The sequence below is a fragment of the Petaurus breviceps genome, unplaced genomic scaffold (genome assembly GCF_028583685.1).
Source record: "Petaurus breviceps papuanus isolate PSGF00001 unplaced genomic scaffold, PetGlider_PUasm1.0 37, whole genome shotgun sequence".
Classification (NCBI taxonomy): domain Eukaryota; kingdom Metazoa; phylum Chordata; class Mammalia; order Diprotodontia; family Petauridae; genus Petaurus; species Petaurus breviceps.
In genome coordinates, this window is record NW_027186296.1 from 49,943,856 (window position 1) to 49,965,749 (window position 21,894).

The 21,894-nt window shown below is 38.2% G+C and overlaps 1 protein-coding gene across 2 annotated transcripts in view; it reads right to left on the bottom strand.

Moving 5' to 3' along the window:
• Window positions 1–1,474: 1,474 nt before the first annotated feature.
• The window catches only part of ALDH1A3 (aldehyde dehydrogenase 1 family member A3), a 49,774-nt gene continuing 29,354 nt past the window's right edge, over window positions 1,475–21,894 (bottom strand). For both annotated transcript variants that reach the window (XM_069098454.1, XM_069098453.1), the window contains 5 exons: window positions 19,738–19,922; window positions 10,508–10,672; window positions 7,817–7,974; window positions 6,925–6,999; window positions 1,475–3,920 (listed from right to left, as the gene is read on the bottom strand). In XM_069098454.1, the coding sequence (XP_068954555.1) occupies window positions 3,848–3,920; window positions 6,925–6,999; window positions 7,817–7,974; window positions 10,508–10,672; window positions 19,738–19,922 (656 nt within the window). In that variant the 3' untranslated portion in view covers window positions 1,475–3,847. The remainder of the gene's footprint in view (window positions 3,921–6,924; window positions 7,000–7,816; window positions 7,975–10,507; window positions 10,673–19,737; window positions 19,923–21,894) is intronic.

Consider the following 21,894-nt stretch of genomic DNA (forward strand, 5'->3'; position numbering starts at 1 on the left):
GTGTACTATACCATTTATCTGCCCCATTAAGGCCAAGAAAGTAATTTAACCTCTTTCTACCAATTTCTTCATCTGCAAAAGGGGTCTTATAATAGTTACAAGCTTCTAGTGTAGTATTTCATGAGATTGTCATTAGGAAAATATTTTCTAAGTCTCTTAAGTGTGTGCTATTATGACTACAGGCATTTCTTTGCAGAGTTCAAAAGTCTCTCTTATTCTTATGTCCTGGACTCGGTTATTACTTAACTCTTTTCTGGGCCTACATACAGACAGACTGAACTTCTGCTAGGAAGCCTCGCCCTGTGAGGCAGAGCTATAATTGGAGACCTGACAAGACTGCAGTCATATTAGAGCAAATCTCTTTTCATAATTGGAACACAACTCATAACAGACCTTTTTAAGAGCAAAGGGGCAAAGTATTACCATTTCCTAGTAATGTCCTGGTGTGATTTTTGACTGTTAGGGTTAAAGAAAGAAAAAATGAAGATAGCAAATAAGTCCTCCCCACAGTGCAGCCGTTATGATTTCATTACACTTCTTAACTTCCTTTTTAATATTCCCCTGAAACAACTCCATCATATGCCACCTAGTGACATCTTTAGAAAATGCATGGTAGAGAATGTAGTAAGACTGGACTGGTTGAAAATTCAGTACTTTTTTTCCATTTTTGGAGGGGGGTAGGGGTGGGGAATGAAACGACTAGGTTGACAAAAGACTCATAGCAAAAAGGAGGACATTGGAAACTACAACTGCCCTGCTTAGAGTTCGTCAAATCATAACATTCGATATAACACATATATTCAAAAGAATTCTCAAATTTGTTTTCTTGATAAAGTCTTCACCTAACATTTGGGAGAAAAAGAATATGACATTTTCTAGAACATAATTCTTGAATAAGGCAAAACTGTTCCTCTCTCTGCCTCTGTGGTGCAGTGGAAAAGGTGCTGTGATTGTAAAATTTCAAGTCCATCACCTCTCCCATCTTCATCTGTAAAAAGGAAGCAATTGACTTCTCAGCTCCAGAAAATATAATCCGAGGAGAAACAATCTAGCCTTCCTCTCTTTTTTTTAAAGTAGCATTTTGCTGAAAATATAGAGGGAGCTGCATTTAAAACATAAATCCAAGATGTTAGATTAACCAAAAAATATTTATTACTACTTAACCCCACTGATGCTCCCATTCCAACTTTAACTTTCATCTCTTAGCTATGAATTTTTTGCAGAGGCTTCAAAGAGATTTAAAGTTGAGATGCAAACGTCCAGATGAAGAAGTAGCAAAACTTATTTTGGCAATTAGAACTCTAGTCTAAATCTGTAAATCTGGACAAATGTCAATTTAATCTCTCAAACTGGCAAGTGATTTTTTTTTTTAATTGGATAAAGGAACTTCATTTCTCTACCAGGGTCAGGTAAAAGAAGAAAGAATATCCACATATGATGGGTATGAGTTTTTGTTGATAATGAAAACAAATCATTCTGTTTTGTCTCAAAAGTTTATTCTGTTTTAAAAGTGTTGTATTGCTTTAAACTTAATCTGCAGTGGAATTAGAATTCACAGGATTATTATGGTGGGGTTTTTTTTAAACCACACCACAGAAAAGTAAATCTCTAAAGAATTGAAAACCTAATATTACATAGATTTCCATTTCTAAATACAGTATATACAAGAAGTTTAAACATATCATTTCCATGTACTTTCAGCTATAAAAATAGGATATACTGTATGCTAATTATAAATATTTAAACAATTTAGCATTTCATATGAAAAGCATAACTGTGCAATGAAAGAAGAATGCTCTGAGGGATTATTTTTAAAGTTAGTGTCTAAAGTTATGTAAGAAAAAATTCAGAAATTTCAGTGTGTAAAGTCAAACCCTGATTTAACAAAATAAGACAATATGTTGAGTCTTAACTGATAAGAAAAAAAACAGTGAATTACATATGGCATTACTTTCTAAAAGGATAGCAATTCTATATCATATACATGATTTTCCATATACACATGTTGATTTTTATTTTTGAAGTTTCACTTTATTATACTACCCCCCCCCAATCTCAAATATAAGTATCATTTTTCACATCTAGAAAAAAATACCAGGTAATACTCAAAGTATGCCTTAAGAATTTTTTTTTAAATAAACTTTAATATTTCAGTGCCAAATAGGAAAATGTATAGCATTCCCAAGTTTGGAATTCTAGAACATCTTAAGTTTTTGTTATATAAAAAGGAGACAAAAATCCACAACTTTTTTTAAAGCAATATTCCTAAACCATTCAGGTGTAGTAGGAGACCTCTTGTCTCCACTCAGTCCATATTATTATTTGCTAAATCAATTAGAAATCAATATGAGTAGCATACTTCTAAAGTAAGCCTAGGTGATACCAATTGTTCCAGTAGTATGAAAGTCTTACTAAGAATTTAGATCAACAAGCATCATGTCCTAGTAAGAAGACCCCAGGATTTGAAGTTGGAAAATCTTGGTTTGAGTTCAAGCTCCCTCCTGGCTGTGTGACTGTGGATAATTCACTGAAATTTGGTAAACCTCAGTTCCCTTACCTGAAAAAATGGGGATAATAATTGTTATGCTGCCTACTTCACAGGATTGTTATAAAAGAATGCACTTTAAGGTGCTGTTAGAAACAAACAACTAACAGGACATATATTTATGATCAGTCATCCAGAAGGGAGAAAGAGAGCAAAAGAAGAAGTGCAGTTTGTGGGGGGAAAAAAAGAGTTCTCACTTTAAGTAGCTTGTTAATGCCTAGTGCTTAGCACAGCCCTGGAACCTAGTAGGCATTTAATAAATGTTGATTGATTAATGTTCTGACTCTACTATCCTGGGGATAGATATACAGAGCTCTTGGTGAAACTGCTGTGAAAATCTCCTATGTTAGGCTTAAAAGTTAAATATATACCAAGCTGCAAGACTTTATGAGATAGAGGAAATCTTTGGGGTGAGTGCAGTGCAAAAGGCTTTTTCCCCCCAAAAAAGAAAGTGCTTGGCAGGATATACATATATGTTGTGTGTAGCATGTTTTGGGGGCTGAGTGATATTTTGGGGACTTATATTTAAACCAAGTCATGTAGGCATACCATATTATGAATGAAGATAATTGCCTGTCAAATTAATTACCGTTCATTCTGTCCTTTAATGATATTAACACCTTTTTATGAAGGAACTTGACACAGGGTTATCGTCTTCAAATCAAAGTAGAGTTAAAGTTTACATTAATTCATATTATTCAACTTGTATATTTTCTACCCGACCTCTGGCTGAATGGCCATGTCTAGTTGTGCTTAATATAAGACTAATAATAAGACTAGGATGAACCATAGATTTTAGGTGGACTGGTCTTAGTGGGAGTGGGGGTAGGAAAAGAGGTCTTTAACAAGACTCCTCACTATAAATTATAGGGTTTCTCCTCTCTAGGTGTAGAGAAGACTTTTTTTTTTTTTTTGCCAAATTCTTAACAGAGACAAGAAATTTGGCCAAGTGCTTTTCAAGCGAGGGTCAGATGTCATTGTTTTTGGAAATGCCACTTTTTTTAACAATGCCCTGAGCTTCTTCACTGTCCCCCGTGACCATGTCTAAAGGGGGCAAAAACTCTTAATAATAGCTGATAACATGATTACCATAAAGTATGACAATTCACAGGTGGCTAATGGAGCCCTCCAGAGTTTGGATGAATGAAGGTGGACATGAACGAGAGAAAACTTCTTTCAAAATTCGGTAGATTTAAAAGTCCTAAAAGAAATAAAGTTTTTTTTTTTAAAGAAGTGCTGTGTTCTACAAAATTTCTCTGCCACATTCAGAACGTCAGATGCTTAAGGAAGGATATCTCCCATTCAATGATTCTTCTCATTGAGTTTAATAGTAACTGTTTTCACTTCGGTATATTCCGCCAGAGCATATTCACCTCTGTAATGATAAGAAAACAAAATTTAAAAAACCACATCATCTAGATTCCTTATGTAATACATGTGTATTATGTGTGTATATATACATACATATATGTGTATATGTATACATATAAAAATTGCTTTATAGAACTCTGCTAAGTCATTTTGAATTCATGCAAGGAAGAGATCAGAAAGCAGGTTAAGAAACTGAACAACTGTGAATAATTTGGCTATTCTCAGCAATACAATGATCCAAGACAATCCCAAAGGAACTTATGTATCAGTCAAAAAAAGAAAGAGAAAGAAACTGGACAATATGTTAAGAAGGCGAGGATACCTGGGGAGATGTTTAACCCAAGTTTTAGCTGGGATGGTGGCTTCAAAATATTCAGTTCATGTGGCGAAAGAAGGGCACATCCACCCCAGAGTAAAAGGCCCTAGAAGGAACTAACTGGGCCTGGTATATTTGCATTACTCAAATCTCTTTTAAAGGGAAGTTTAAAGTCCTCCTGAGGGGGTAGGAAAAGAATGTGTGGAGGTTGGAGTTTCTAGCTGTAGCCAGAAATCACTAAAATATAATTGGGGTATTTAGTGGTCAGAATGGGGTTTCAGGAGGTAGGAGAGAGGCTGTGGGTAGAAGTCACTAAAAATAATTGGGGTATTTAGTGGTCAGAGGAAATTTTCCCCCTCAAAAAAGCCCCCAAACACCTCTGTTTTATTTAAAGCAATGGCATCATTTTTTTTTGTTAATTTTTATTTTCAGTTATAAATTTTCTCCCTACCTTCACCTCTTCCTCCACCCTTTGAGAAGGCAAAAATACAATATCCATTTTACATATGAAGTTGTGTAAAACATGTTGCAAAAAAGCAAGAAAAAGAAAGTGAAAAAATATTAAAGCAGTAGCATCTTAATTTTTTTTTAACCCCTGCATCCTAAACAGAGAAATACATGGGCACAGTGGGTAAAAAACTAGCCTTAGTATCAGGAAGATCTGATGTGTGACCTTGGTGACCTTGGATGGACAGGAGGCTTCATTTCTCAGTGCTTCAGGCAACTCTGAACATAATTGGAAGCAGATTTTTTTAATGGGTCCATTCCCTAAAACAATTAAATGACTACTCCTTCCCTCCCCCCAATCTAAAACAAGGGAAAGGGCCCCAAACCTCTGAAAACCTCTGTGCCTACTATGTACAAAGCCCTGTGCTAGATGCTGGGTAGGGGCAAAAATGAACAAAACACAATCTCTTCTCTCGATGAGCTCACAATCTAATAGGACAAATAATCTGTAAACATCTATAAAAGAGTAAATATTGAGAGAAGTATGATTTTTACTGATCTAGATCAGAGGTATCAAATATGCTCTATAACAATAACATTAAAATGTAATTGGGAAATATTTAACAAGATAAATAAAAATACAGTAAAACATAGATAATGTTAATATATGGTTTTCTAAGTCAATCTGTGTCCAAAAGTATCTTGAAAGTGGCCCCCATTTCTATTTGATACTAGTGGTCTAGAGAAATCCTAGTGAAGAAGTTTCCCCTACTACTGTAGGATAGCACCTGCTCAGATATATACTTTTAGAGAGTACTGGAGAAGTTAAAGTGACATCTTTCTTTTTTTTTTTCTTAGAAAAATTCTTTATTTTACGTGGTGCCGAGTAGACTTATCTTTCTGAATTCGAATATGACTTCAGACACTTTTTAACTGTGTGACCCTGGGCAAGTTACTTAACCCTGTTTGCCTCAGTTCCTCATCTGTAAAATGAGCTGGAAAAAGAGATGGCAAATCACTCCAATATCTTTGCCAAGAAAATCCCAAATGGGGGCGGCCAGGTAGCGCAGTGAGTAAAAGCACCAGCCCCAGAGTCAGGATGACCTGGGATCAAATCCAGGCTCAGATACTTAGCACCACACTCAGAAATAACTGGCCTTGTAACCTTGAGCAAGTTACTTAACCCTAATAGCTTTAAAAAAAAAAAGAAAATCCCAAATGGGATCATGAAGAGTTGGACATGGCTGAAAAGACTCAACAATATTTTTGCAAGATTTGCATAAAGGAATGCATAAGGAAATGCACTGGCACTTGTGTCTCATTCCACAAATGGTCCCCAGGTTTCTTTGTCTTCAGTGACAGTCTTATAAAGATGGTGGACACTGAATCACCTTAGCCTCTTCTGCTAGAGCCCTCCTGCCCTGACCCAGCTACAGTTAGAGTCAGTCTTGGGACAGCTACGTGGGGCAGTGAATAGAGCACCGGTCCTGGAGTCAGGAGGACCTGAGTTCAAATCTGGCCTCAGGCACTTAACATTTACTAGCTGTGTGACCTTGGGCAAGTCACTTAACCCCAACTGCCCTACCTTCCTCCCTTCAAAAAAGCAAAAAAAAAAAGTTTACAAAATGAGATCAGAAAGCATACAGTTCAGGGTTCTAAAGGAAATGAAGGATGAAATTTGAAAGTTATTCACTAAAAATGAATCATTTAGCAGATTATACTTTAGAGCCCTTCTGTGAGCAGAGTATTTCAGGAGGGATTAGAGAATAAGAAACAGAATTATCCAAGCAGCAGGCATAGAAATGAGCATGACACATATAAGGAACTATAAGATCACCAGACCGTATGCCATTAACACTTTAAAGTTGCAGCAATGAAAGAGAAGTTTGGATAATTAAAGTGGAGCCCAAGCAAACTATTATGTTCTTGAAAATCTGGTTCATTTTGTGGTTGCTCACTTAGGGGGTTAATGAGATAGGAGTGACAATATGGGGTACTACAAAGAGCACTAGACAGTTGAAAGAGCTGAGTTAAAGCCTTATTTTGCTACTTTACTAGCTGTGAAAACTTGGGTCTCTCTAGGCCTTAGGTTCCATATCTACAAAATGGAATAATAATACCTAACCTGTCTAACTCACAATGTAGGTGTGAGGATGGAGATAACATGTTAAAATATTTTTGAAACTATAAAATGCAATATAAATGTAAAAGAGATCATTAAATTATTATTATTAACAAAACTTACAGTTCTCTGCCATTTCCTGACATTTTAAAGCCACCAAATGGAGCCTGTGCATAGAGGGCATTGTAGCAGTTGATCCTGTGGAAAGAATTTTAAAAATACAATTACATGGAGAACTGACATTGGTATTTAATAAAGTCCATCTGTAATGTTTAATAACTTTTGATCTCCTCTCTTCCCATCTCACCCCTTTATGATGAGCTAAATATTTGAAGCATATGACTTCCAATTGGGGAAGATTCTAAATGATCGAAGGGGTGGAGAAGGAAGAAAGGAGGGAAATGGGGAGAAAAAAAGGAAAGTCTGAACTTGTCTTTTCCACCTGTAACACCTGAAGATGTAGTTTCATTTTTTGCCATTCCATACACCAAACTAGATATCAACTCTTTTTTTTCCAGTGGGTGATGTTTTATTGTTATTCTTAAGGTAAATAAGGACAGTAGTCCTCATTTACTTCAATTAGTCAAAACAGATGGTTGATTGAATTAATCCAGGAACAGCTGAACTAACAAATGGTTACATCATTTCACATGTGTATTCATAGTGGGGATAGAAACTCTTAGAGTATAACTTTATGAACAAAGGAAAAGTGAGCCAAGCCAGAAAAAGGCAAATGAAAGCAGAGGGTTAAAAAGCAGGGGGAAAGGAAGAATGAAGACAGTAGTTGAACAGATAGAAATAACAAAAAATAATTTTTTTAAAAAATCATCGGACTCCCTTGAACTTGACAGAATTTTTAAAAAAACATGACACCTAGTGTTTGCTTTTGCATTGCAGAGTATTCTGAGATCATTTAGCTATTGATAGGCTTTTGAAAATGTTTAAAAGTTAAGAAGAAAGTAGTCTCTCCAGGCTTTCCAAAGCCTAGGAAGAACAATATATACTGAACACTTACCAGACTGTTCCAGACTCTAATGCAGAAGCCAGTTTCAATGCTTTATCAAGATTTTTTGTGAATACAGCTGCAGTGAGTCCGTACTCAATATTATTTGCTCTTCTTATAACTTCTTCTATATTTTTGAACTTCATTATTGGCTGCACTGGTCCAAAGATCTACAATGAAGTATAAGACTGGTAGTAAGGGACAAATGCAGACTACAATCTCATGACCTCAAGAAAGAATTTCCTCACTTTAATGGTTTTGTCCAAACATGCAGAATGATCATTAGTAACTTGGACTGTGGTATGAACTGCGCAGAGTGCTCAATTTGGAATCAATGGATCTGGGTTCAAATGCTGACTCTGACATTTACTACTTTTCTTTGTGGCTTCAGATAATCCTCAGAATTATAGAATAAGAAGCCTCAAGGGCTTTTTAAAAGCAATTTGACTTTCTGAAAATCTAAGAAGCAACAAATTAAATTTTTTTAAATGGTGAAGGTTTAAGTTGTTCTAGTAGAATCCTTTTCTGAGTTCCTGAGCATGGAAAAGCATGGAAAGCTTACAGAGAACCACTATCAAGCATACACTAACATTGAAGATGTTGGAACTTTTTATGTAATATTGTTAAGGAATTGAAGTCGATACAGTTCTATGATTATGCCCTGCAACCCACAGAGTGCCACATTTTCCACAAATGGACGATCTTCAAAATGACAAAAGGACTTCCTGTCCTTAGCAGGTTATGGTAAGCATTGGCAAATTTTTACCAAAATGGAGTGTGAGCAAAGGGAAAAAAAAGAAAAACAGTGCCATAAATCTAAAGTTGAGAATTTAAAAGGTGTCTTTTGAAGGAAACTTATTACTAGACTCGGTGTCCAAATCTATTTTTAGATCTAACATTATGTCTAGGCTGAGGAAATACTTTCCCAGGTTCCTTAGAAACTGCATGTCACAGGACAGTTAAAAAGTTGAGTTGTATGCCATCAGTGTACAGTAAGTAACCCATAAAAATCTCAAGACTAAAGTCTATAAAATTTTGCTGCCAGAAAGCCTTTGGCAGTAATTTACTCTTTCATGTTTCCCAAAGGACACATTAAAAAAAAGGCAAAACATCCTGGGGTCTAATCATATGGGGCCAGATTCTCATCCTACATAAACTCTATAGGAATTGTTACAAGGATGCAAACCTGGCCCATGGTAACCAGATGCCATCTTGTTTGATATTAGAAAAACTGTTAGATTTATGTCTTTGTAGGGTTCTTTTGCCTTTCTATCATTTCAAAATGATGACCAGAAGGGAAAACTTCAATAAGAGCTAATTTACAAGGGATGCATTCATTGAATAAACATTTCCTTATAGGAATTTGGTTGGGGTGGACAGAAAGTTGTACTGGGTGCTGACTGGTTCCAGGGATCTTGGTTTGTCAAAATCCCAAAGCAACCACTTATACTTTGTTGTCAGGATCACTTCCATTATGGAAATAACAGGGAAGTTCCCAGGACTTAACTGTTTTCTAATTGTAGGGGCTTTTGTTTAATAGGTATAGCTTTCATCTTAAGAAATATGTTAATATCAACCCTGTGCACTGACTTATTAAAAAGCCAATGAAACTTAAAATTGAATTTTCCTTGATGTGAAATCAAAGCACTATACTATATTGATAAATTGTTGAAAATCAATAGAAGGTGAATAGCAAGCCAAGTATTTTTTAAAAGAATCAACCAACCATTAAAAAAATTTGGGGGGGGGGGGTAAAGTATATTTCCTTTACTTTGAATTTAATCTGATTAACTCTCAGAAGTGGAAGAAGGGAGAAGGCAGCTCACCTGTGGCCCCAGCCTTCCTCCTGGCTATACGGAACTGAAATTTTTTTGGAAGTACCAGAATTTTTAAAATGGACAATAAAGATGAAAAGATTTAGATTCTGGCCATGAACAAGGCAAACATAATTTGATTTTCCACAAAATTGAGCCTTACGGGTTCTAAAATTACACGAAGAAAGAAACTCTAAATGGTTTCCTTTGGAAGCAAAAGAGTCAAAAACTAGGATATGGGGGGGGGGTAAATTTTGACCTCCTTATCTAGTTCTCCTTCCTTCTGTCCTAGCCAGAAGTAATATCACTTCTATGTGGAATTTAGCAGTTGAAAAGTTTAAATGACAGAGAAAGAGATTTATGCATTGTTTGAAATTGTTGAATGAATAACAGCTTCGTGTAGTTTACTTTCTCCTTTTTTTCCTGGGATATTTAGAAAAACATCCCTTGTGAAACACAAATCTGTCAAATGTTAATAAAATATGATGGCCCCAAACTGAGGTGGCAATGCGGTATAGTAGGGCTGGATCTGGAGTAAAGAGGATTTAAGATTAAAAGCTAGCTCTGTTACTTACTAGCTGTGTGACTTTGGTCAAGTCACTATCTCTCCAGGCCTCGTCTAAAAAATAAAAAATTTGGACTACATGAGCTTGAAGTCCCCTTCTAATGCAAAGTCATGATCCTTCTGAAGTATTTTTCAAGATGACAGGAAGAATTGCTATCAAAATTTGTTTCTACTAAGAGGATACAAAGAGTTATCCCTGAGGCCCTTTGACCTCAAGGGGACATCTTCCCAGGGTCCATACCAATTGATAGGCTCAAAGCTCCAAGTCCATTGATCCACCAGAACACTATTTCTGTTTTCCTATTAACATTCATAATAACCCACCTCTTCTTTGGCAATCCGCATGTTGTCTGTAACTTCTGAAAATACTGTTGGTTTTATGAATAGCCCCCTATCTTCCATGGCTGAGCCTCCATATTCCAATTTAGCACCTTCTTTCTTTCCACTCTCTATCAGGTCCAGAATTTTGTCAAATTGCTTTTGATCAATCTATAAAACACAGAGAAGAGGTAATTAGGATAGAACCCAAGCTTTACTCAAGACCAACCTGGATCTAATGGTCTTAATACTATTCAGACCTTCAAAATGAGCCATTATCATGCCTCTAAACATTTCTGCAAAGGCAAGGATATTTCACTTTTGCAAAGTAAGAAACTAAATTATTTGCTAATTATCTTAGCAAGGATTTATTGAATATCTATTATGGGCACAGCACTGTGTTAGACATGAGAAAAGGAAAATGAATGCAAAGAAATAGACCACCCTGGCTCCAGCCTCCAGGTAATTTTTATTCATAGGATTTGGAGTTAGAAGGGTTCTTAGACATCCTCAAATTCAACCTCATAGTTTGTAATCTACTAATAAATGAGTCCCTTCCTCAAGATTGTTCAGTGTAACCATGCTAGAAATGGAATCATAACTCATGATACTCTCAGATATGGGTGTTAGCTGCCTGGGTGGCTTTCACATAAAATATACCTGGGTCCTGTTTTCTAAATAAAGGTTTTTGTCTTTGCAGGCCATGCTTCACATCCCAGCAGACCAACTACCCTAATTATATCCTTGCCATTCACCTTGCCCCTGGGCTTCCCAACACCTGTCCTAGGTAACTTAATCAAATTAGTTTTGGAACTAAGAGGATATGCTATCTTGATTGATGAATCAGCCAGCACAAACATACATAGGCTGTGTATGTGTGTGTGTGTGTGTGTGTGTGTGTGTGTGTGTGTGTGTGTGTGTAAAGGTAGATAGGTAGATAAGACAGATAAGATAGGTAGATAGACAGACAGATGCATAGTTGGTTATCCTTTGTGCTCAAAAAGAACCAAAATGACATCACTATGTTGGGGTCAAGGTACAGTGTATCTGACTGTGGCTGATCAGATCAATATGAACTTAAAAGACTATCACAGGTTGGGCACTGTTGTCCATATAAACATTTGAAGTGGAGATGTTTCTAAATTTGTGCATCTCATATTTCTTTTGAGCTACTGCAGTTCTGCTTTGCTCATAGAACACAGCACCATTTTTTGATGTAAGCATGCCATACTGATCAGTCCTGTACCAGTGTCTCCTATATGTCTTACAAGTGATTCCAAAGTTGTTCAGAGAGACCTTGAGAGTGTCCGTGTATCACTTCTTCTGACCTCCATGTGAGCACTTGCCTTTTGTGAGTTCTCTGTAAAACAATAGTCTTTGAGGCAAATGTACATTTGCCATTTGAGCAACGTGGCCAGCCCATTGGAGTTGTACTCTCTGCAGTAGTGTTTAAATGCTTGGCAGTTTAGCTGAAGAAGTGATCTTCAGAATCTTCCCAAGACAATTCAAATGGAATTGATTCAGTTGCCTGGCATGGCGCTGGCATACTTTCCACATTTCATAGGCATACAACAATGAGGTCAGCACACTTCAGTTTGGCAGGCAGTCTAATACTTCCCCTCTCCCACACTTTCCTTTGGAGTCTCCCAAACACTGAGCTAGCTCTGGCAATACATGCATCAAACTCATCGTCTGTGTGTACATGCCTTAAAGTACAAGTGAACTTATTCACAGCATTCAGACTTTCTCTATTTTCTATAACTGATGGTTCCACATATGGATGGTGCAGGCTGGATGGTGAAGAACCTCTGTTTTCTTGGTGTTGTCAGGCCAAAATTAGCACAAAATTAGCACAAGTGGCAGAGAATCAATTCACATTCTGTTGCATCTCAGTCTCAGAGACTGCACTAAGTACACAATCATCTGCAAACAAAAAGTTACACACCAAAACTCTCCCTTCATTTTAGTCTTGGCTTGTATCCTTTTCAAGTTAAATAATTTACCATCAATGCAATAACTGACTTTGATGCCATTTTTGTCATCCTTGAAAGTATTTGGCAACATTGCTGAAAACATCGTGCTTTTTAGCATGGGAGCAAGCACACAGCCCTGCTTCACTCCCCTGGTGACTGGGAAAGCTGGAGAGCATCTTCCATTTTCCAGAATCTGTGCAAGCATGCCATCATGAACTGTTGGACACACTGTACCTTGACCCCAACCTCTTCAAGCACAGACAACAACCAATCACAGCTATATGTATTATGTAGGCATATACTATACATGTATGGACAGAATAGATAATATTGGTTTATATGATATTGGATATTCAGACCATATTTCAAATCCCATCCAAACTTCTACCATCTCACTTCACTGCACTTTCCACTTTCAGTGGAAAAAAATATGATTATAATAGTTCTTATTTTCCTGGGGTTCTACTTTCCACTTAAAGAGGTGGAAACAATAATCAAACACTATTACCAGTGCTTTTGGAAAAACTATGACAATCAATGGCTCTATGACTCCACTCACCATCCATTCCTATTTCCCAAAACCTTCCTTGCTCACCCCCACCAGAAAGTAAGCCAGCTGCTGAAAGAGATTATTTTACTTTATATTTGTACCCCATCACTTAACATAGTGCTTGGCAGATAGTAAACATTTAATAAATGCATTTCATTCATTCACAGTTCTTGTACATGTGGACAAATTGAAATAGAGATGGGAGCAATCTTGTAATCAGTCTGGTGAATTTGCAATTGAATTATCCAGCTTTTGGAGGATCATTGATCAAAGACTGCTTTGAATTTTGTTGAAAACGGCTCGGTTTTCCTCTTCACTTTGGCTTTGTAGACACAGCTTTAGTGTGTATTTGTTGGTACTGATACTTTATGATTTTAGACAGAGTAATGAGTTTGACTTGAAATATGTTAAAAATGATAAATAAAAAGCAAACCCAATATCCTATCAGCATTTGTTTCTACCACAGGAGAACATGTAAGTCAATAATTTGGGGCATATGCCCAAAGTCCCCAGTCTTCATAGATAGCCTCATTAAAAACAGATTCAGTATTAACCTCTAGTTGAATAGGTTCTCTATTTGCATTCCATGCCCAGTCTTGGGACAAAATAAGTATGATTCATGTTTTAAACAAAAGAGGTTAGATTTGGAGTCAGAAGACAGATTGAATCCCTGCTCTCCACTTAACAGTCCATGTAGCCTTTGGCAAATCACTTAATCCCTTGTACCTCAGTCTCCTCATCTGTGAAATGAGGGCTATAATTGGACCACTCCTTTTACAGAGTTATTATGAAGATCAAATCTTATAATTCATGCAGCATGTTCTGCCCTCCATAATGCTTTTTATAAATGTCAACTGTTATTTTCCACTGCTTTCTCTTCAAGATCAGTGGTTTCCAAAGGTTATTGATGACATTACCAAAAATTACTTTTTGCTAAATGTAAGTAATATCTTCAGTGCCCTCATAATCTGGCACTATTTTATAATTTCAATATCATCCGAATTTAAGGCCATGATGCAATCAATTTGATTACTCTGTGCCAAGCCCCACTTACACTTCCAGCATCCCTTGCCTTTGCTAAAGATCTTCCCTATGCCAGCAATGACATACAATCCTCCATTTGGATCCCTTGCCTTTCCTCATCCCTATGTCCTGGATCCTTCCCCACCCTCTCCTCCCATCCTCCCCATGATTCACAGTATTTGGCTTGCACTTTTCATATGCATTTATTGCATATATAATTTTGTATGATAATTATTTTTGCATTTTGGTCTTTCCTTGCTAGCTGGTGAATCTCATGAATACAAGAACCCTGTCTTATTTAATAGTTCATTTCCCTCAGCAACTAGCACAAAGTTTAAAAAAATCCAAGTGATGTGTGTGATTGTTGACTGCCTACTTAATTCACCCCAGGAAGATCCATCTGTTTTTCAAATAGTATGCTTCTTAATGGACATCCTACACAACAAAAATAAAGTCTCCTGTTGGTAGTGGATGAGCCTACTGTTTCAAGTCAGAGAACTCTCTTGTAAATTTTACCTTAAGCTAAATGCTGTAGAAGCAGCACAAAAACATGAGACTCCAAGGTATCAGATGAAAAGGTCACCACCGGCTCAAGATGGGGAGAAGGCTGGATCGCAGGCAGACCAGGTGGCTTATGCATTGTTTATCTGCCTTGTTGCTTAGTTGCCAAATAAAGTTGAATAATTTTTAAGAATCTGAGTGAGTGTTCTGCCTCTGGTAGACACCAGACTAGATTGGGTTAGCCTCTTTAAGTTACTGAGTCTGGAATATTTAGACAGCTGGAACTTCTTGCAAAGCAAAATCTTATTACCATAGATGAAAAGACACATGAGGGAAAAATTCAACAGTCTCCTAGAATAATATTCTTGGGTTGGACTATTTAAGTGAGCTTTGAAAAACTGAGTTTAGCAACACCATCATAAGGCTCATGAAATCAATACCAACTTTTTTGGCTTTGTTCTTCCAAAAGACGCAATTAGGCCAAGGATTTCTGTCATCTTCCTCACACTAAAAGACCAAATATGTTGGAGAGAAAGAATTTTAAGTCATAAGCAGGTATAAGACTTTCCTTAGCACAAGGGATCAGTTCACTTCTTTCTGCAAGAAGCTTGATTACCCTTAATGTGGTAGTTTATTCAATAATCTCTTGTGGTTATGTTTCCATCTCATTTGGAAATTAAACTCCTGCAACTTGTTTGATGGCCTATGGGTTACTAACAGCTGTGCTTCATAGCGGCCATCCTCATGGAAGCAACTGGGGATGAGTGAATATAGGCCATACATAGTAAGCCTAGCCCCACAAGAGCTGTCTGGTAATAATGCCACAACCTTTTTAGCCTAGGGGCAAGGGACTGGTGCTGAGAGCAGAAACAAATCACAATATTCCTCTTTTCAAAGGCTTCCTTTCCATCCCCTAAGCCAGAAGGACATATGTCTGTGTAACTGATCAAAATGATTAATAGTATTGCCTTCATTTATTCAACAAACATTTGCCAATTGCTGAGTATTTGCTGAACATTGGGTTAGGTGATGAAGGGGACACATAATTCACGTGATAGATCACTGGATTATAAAATAATAGATCCACAAAATACGTTATTTTTTCCATCCAAACATAAATTTTTCCTTTTCTTTCAAGAGCACTGCCATATTTTCTGTTGCCTGGGTTCCTGACCTTGGCATCATCCTCACTCTTGCTCATCTCACATATGCAACCAGTTGCCAAATCTTGCTGCAATGTCTGTTGGATGCATCTCCCTTGACAACACTGTAGTTCAAACTCTCATCACACCTCACCTGCCTTATTATTGGTTTCCCTAACTCCAGTCTTTTCCCTTTCTAATCAAGCTTTCACACTACTTCCATATGGATATTCCTAAAACACAGATCTGATCATATCTCCTGCCTACCTCCAAAATTACAGTAGCTCCTTATTGCTACTGGTGTAATTCACAAAGCCCCCACCCAGTCTGGCAGTTAAAGCTCCTTATCAAATGACTCCCATCTACTTTTTCAGTCTTATTTTTCATTCCTCTTCCTCACACATTCTGCATCTCCATCAAATATGTTTGCTAGATACTCACTATCTCCTGCTTTCTTCCTTTTACAAAAATGGTCCTCCATCTCTGGAATATACCCCTCTTTATTTTCACCTCAAAGAATACCTTCCTTTGGGGTGGCTAGGTGGTGCAGTGAATAGAACACTGGCCCTGTGGTCAGGAGGACCTGAGTTCAAATCTGGCCTCAGACACTTAACACAAAACTAGTCATGTGACCTTGGGCAAGTCACTTAGCCCCAATTACCCTACATTCCCCCCCCCAAAAAAAAGCAAAAGGAAAAATCTAAAAAAAAAAATACCTTCCTTCAAAATGGAACTTTTCGTGATTTCTTATTATTAGCACTTTCTACCTCTTGGAAAATATTTTATAAGGACTTTATGTTGTTATATGAATGTTGTATCCCCAGTAGAAGATAAGACCCTTGAGGGTAGGTACTATTTTGTTTCATCAGAACATAGAGCAACCCTTGTATATAGCAGATGCTTAATACATTTTGAACATAATCGAATTGAACATCTAGCCTTAAAGAAAAAAGACTTAAGGAAGGGACATATTAATTGTCTCTTAAGTATTTGAATGGCTGTCCTGTTGAAAAGGAGCAGCTAGGTGGTGCAATGGATAGAGTGGCAGGCCTGGAGTCGGGAAAGACATCTTCCAGAAATTCACATCTGGCTTCTGACTAGCTGTGTGAGCCTGGTTGGGTCACTTAGCTCTGTTTGCCTCAGTTTCCTCATCTGTAAAATGAGCTGGAGAAGGAGATGGCAAACCACTGTGGTATCTTTGCCAAGAAAACCCCAAATGGGGTCACAAAGGGTCAGATACAACTCAAACTGAACAACAGCAACATATTGAAAAGGGATTATTTTTACTCTGCTTGGTCCTAGAGCAAAACCAGGGGTGGGGGTAGATGTTATACAGAACCAAATTTAGGCTAAATGCAAAGGAAAACTTCCTAGTGATCTGAGCTGTCACAAAGTGGAATGAGCAACCTCAAAGGGTGGGAGATTCTCCCTCCACGAGAATTCAAGCAGAGATGGGATAAGGATGAGTTAGTCTTCAGTTTTATCCCAGAAAGGTGTGCACTGCACTAGCTGGCCTCAGAGGTGCCTTCTAATTCTGAGTTTCTTTGATCTTATAATTGGACTGTTAAATATAGTACCTTGTTTCTGGTCTTTAGGCCTTTGCCCTGGTTGTCCCCAATGTTTGAAATGCACTTCCTCCTTCTCAATACTTCCTTCAAGACTCAGCTCAAACACAGACTACATGAAGCCTTTCCTAATCTTCTTAGCTGCTTGTGTCTTTTTTTTTTAATTTTTAATTTTTTTAAAGCAATTGGGGTTAAGTAACTTGCTCAAGGTTACACGGCCAGTTATTATTTCTGGGTGTGGTGCTGAGTATCTGAGCCCGGATTTGATCCAGGTCATCCCGACACTGGAGCTGGTGCTCTTACTCGCTGAGCCACCTGGCCACCCCTAAGCAATTGGGGTTAAGTAACTTGCTCAAGGTTACACGGCCAGGTGTTTCTGGGTGGGTGCTAAGTGTCTGAGCCCGGGATTCGATCTCCAGGTGTTCTCAACACTGGAGCCGGTGCTCTTACTCGCTGTGCTACCTGGCCGCCCCTGCTTGTGTCTTTTTCTGCAAATCACCTAGTGCCTCCTTTTTTTGGTTGCTTTTTTGGAAGGCAATTGGGGTTAAGTGACTTGCCCAAGGTCACCTGCCTAGTAAGTGTTTGAGGTCGCATTTGAACTCAGGTCCTCCTAACTCCAGGGCCAGTCCTCTATTCACTGCACTACCTAGTCGCTCCACCTGGTACCTCTTTTAAAAAAATTATTCATATTTATACCTATATAAGTACACACTGTTCCTCCCAACAGAACCCAGGTTCCTTGAGGGCAGGAATGAAATCATTTTTAGCTTCTATCCCTAGTACTTAGTACAGTGCTTGACACACAGCAGGCGTTTTAAAATGTTTGTTTTCTGAACAATAGAGATATTGAAGGAGGAATGGGCTGCTTTAAAAAATGGTGTGGGTACCTCCTCACCTCTAGTCTTCAAATAAGGATTGGATCATCACTTTCTGGGGATCTTGTAGAAAGAGTTTTTGGTTGGGCCTACATGGTTTCTTTTAATTTTGAGAACCTGAGAATAGATATTATTCTCATAGGCAGCTAGGTAGCACAGTGGATAGAATACTGGACCTGAAGTCATGAACCTGAGTTCAAATCCTACCTCAGACAAGTACTTACTAGCTACGTGACCATGGGCAAACCACTTCACCTCTGTCTGCCCCAGTTTCCACAGCTGTAAAATGGGGACAATAACAGCATCCACTTTACAGGGTTGTTGTGAGGATTAAAGAGATAATTACTTCAGTCCTAGACTTGAGGAAATCATCACTGAGGAGATTCTGATCCTGGGACTTCCAAATGTTTTTTGTTAGGGAAGGTGCAGAGAACTGTTAGTAGGCTGGTGAATCCCCATATTTGTTTGGACATGGCCTACTTCTAATAAACATTTACCCATAATTGGTAAATCCCCAGCAGGCTAAACAGCAAGACAAATCAGGCTGCTGTTGGTAAGGCCAGTTCCACCTCAATAATGCATGGAATGGGAGGTGGCTAGGTGGCACAGTGAATAGAGCACTGGTTCTGGAGTCAGGAGGATCTGAATTCAAATCTAGCCTCAGACACTTAACACTTACTAGCTGTGTGACTTTGGGCAAGTCACTCACACCCAATTGCCCTGCCTTCCTCCCTCAAAATAGATAAAAAAAAAACACCCCAATAATGCATGCATAATGGTCAGTCTAATATCGCTTAAATATTTATCCATCTACTCTGCTGTATGAGAGCAAGAAGGTGAGACGGGACACAGACCACAGAAGAGCTCATTATGCTTAGTAGTCAGTCTTCTCTTCTCTCCCTGTAAATAAAGCCTTCAGGGACGTGTTCACTAATGAGTCTTCCTGCTCCTCAGGGAACATTTGGAACAATGGGAAAGCCTTCAGACGCTGAACTTATAGTTTCACATGTTCACTCTGCACCCTGACAATTCATCATGTCTCAAATTACTTTCTGCTCCCTGGTGACACTCCCTTTCTTGGATTGGATGCTACACTAGAGGGTGTGTTAGTCAAGGTGTTACCCCATATATAAGCTGGAAAACAGAAAGAGTCCTGAAAAGGAGAGGGTTTGGAGAAGTTATTGGTCAAGCAACGCAAGGGCACTGAGGGAATCTCCCTTCCATCTACATTCTGTGATGTAAGTGAAACTATTCTCAAAATCCAGTTGCAGATCAAGGGTTCTTCATCTGTTTTTGTGCAATGGACCATTTGTGCAGACTGGTGAGGCTGATGAATCTATTAGGATAATGTTATTAAATGAAATATACAGGATTACAAAGGAAATCAAGTTTATTGAAATACAGTTATATATATATGTGTATGTGTGTGTATATGTATATGTGTGTATATTTAACCACATTCATGAACCTTCAGTTAAAAACTTGTATAGACAATGTAGGCAACTGGATTCTTGATAAAAGTCAGAGCCTCATTGTCAAGTACTCTCTTTTGAGTAGTCCTCAACCATTAAAAGAAAAAGCAGACACAAACATGCACATAAAAGTACCTGTGGCCCTTGTTCAGTCTTGACATCAAATGGGTCTCCAACGAGTCTCTTCTTGGCATACTCCACGCTCCGCTTGACAAATTCAGGGTAGATCTGTTCTTCCACAAACACTCGGGAAGCAGCTGTGCAGCATTGGCCTTGGTTAAAGAACACTCCCTGATGGGCACACTCTACTGCCAAATCCACTAAAAAAAAAACCCAGAAAAATAATATGAGAGAGACAGAGAAGGAGGGAGAGGGAAAAGAGGAGAGAGAATCTATGATCCAATGAATCTACCACTCTAGCAAACTGTTGCCTCAACTATCAGTCCATGAGAGCAGAGACCATATCTTACCTAAGCATTGAATCGAATTAAAAGATAGAAAACTGCTCTGTATACATCAGACTCTTCATTAATGCTTAGTACATTGAATTACATAGGAGAGATCCTTAGAGGACTTGCTTTAGTAGATAATGATGAAAACTGCTATATTATTTGTATGCAGTCTGATACTTCTAATGTAGCTAAAAATCATTTAAATAAATGTTCCCCTTAATTTTTGTTTTAAAACACAATTATTTTGCTTAGCAAAGTCTTAAATGGTAAAATGCCAAAGAAAGTGGCACAGATAATTTCCTGGTTTCTCAATGGAGAAATGGGACCAGATGTTCTGAGGACTTACTTCCTCTCTAGCCAGAAGTACAGAGTCAGCCCTCTCTAACTTGAAAAACTAAGCTCAGAAAGTTTCCATGGAGCAGCACAGCTCCAGAGCTTCATTTAGGATCCTCTGAACATGGAAGCAGCACCCTTCTGCAGGCCCCTAACCCAAACTGGAATGCCCCCCTTCTAATATAACGAATTCTTCTTCTATGCCACCGAAAGAAGCTGGGGTAGGGGTGGGGGATGGAAGAGAAGAGGTTAGTCCACTCTGGTATTTTTTTAGCTTATATCATGCCTGAGATGCCAATTATGTCAAGAATTAATTATATGAAATTTCACAGACAAAAGAGTCTAACACAGCCAGCATGTTAATGACCACTTTCCCCTTCCCCAGGGAAAAAAGAATCCTGTATGTTAAGTTTAGTAGAAAAGGGAAAAGCTGAGGCTTATGAAACTGAAGAAAGAGTCCTGTTGACTTTCACTTCTAAACTTCAATTTTTGAGCTACAGATAAATGAAAGAGAGTTGAGGGCTGCCCCAGGTAGATATAGAAACATCAGCAACAATGGCTGCTATTATAAGACCCAGGGCTGTCTCCAGGCAAAATTTATCTCCATTCACCCTTTCCTGTCTCCTGTGCAGCCTCATTCTCCTCACCTACCAAGTGTCCTTCCTTCTACCAAAATCTGCTCTCTGAAAAGGATCTGATATCTACCAGTTACACAACATTGAGTCAGAAGTCAGTGTGATAACTCTCCTGAGGGTATTTGCATTTCAAACCTTATCTCTAATCATGGAATGAAAGCCTTTATCCCCCGGTAAAGTAATTTCTGGCATCAGTGAACATAGGGAGTAGGTTCTGGGAGGCTGACAGTCTTCCTGTTCTCCTAAAATCACCCCAAGTAGGCCAAGGAAACTCTGTTGACCTTACAAAGAATTATAAAAGTTCCATGGTGCCTTTCTATTTTCCCTTTTTGACTCCAGCTCTGATATGCTGTTGAGTTGCTGCCAATGGGGCATTCTTCCTTAGTATTTAGGGGTGCGGTGCCAGGCAAATAGACCTCTCTGATGGAACCAAGGTGACAAAGCAGAAGGTGCTGGCCTTGGTTCAAATCTTGCTTCATAAATGTAAGTAGCTGTGCCACCATGGGCAAGATGCTCTCATCTGTTTTCTCATCTGCACTACTTGCCCTACTAACCTCACTGGGTTTTCAGGGATCAAGAAGGAGGCTCTTTAGAAACCATAAAATGCTGTATAGACAAGTTATCACTATGATAGTTGTCATACGATTTACCTAACAGCTGTGAAAGTCAACTGGGGATGAGGTCTACACCTTACCACCTAGAATCTGAGGGACTCTCATTCACCTAATAGATCTAAAAGGTTATTGTAACTAGGAAATGCTCAAATTCAGATCTGACCTAACAGGTACAAGAAAAAAAATACAACTATCTTTCCTTAAGAGAGAATAAAAATATCACTGGGAAAAACTCAAAGACTTTGGAAGCCAAAAGAT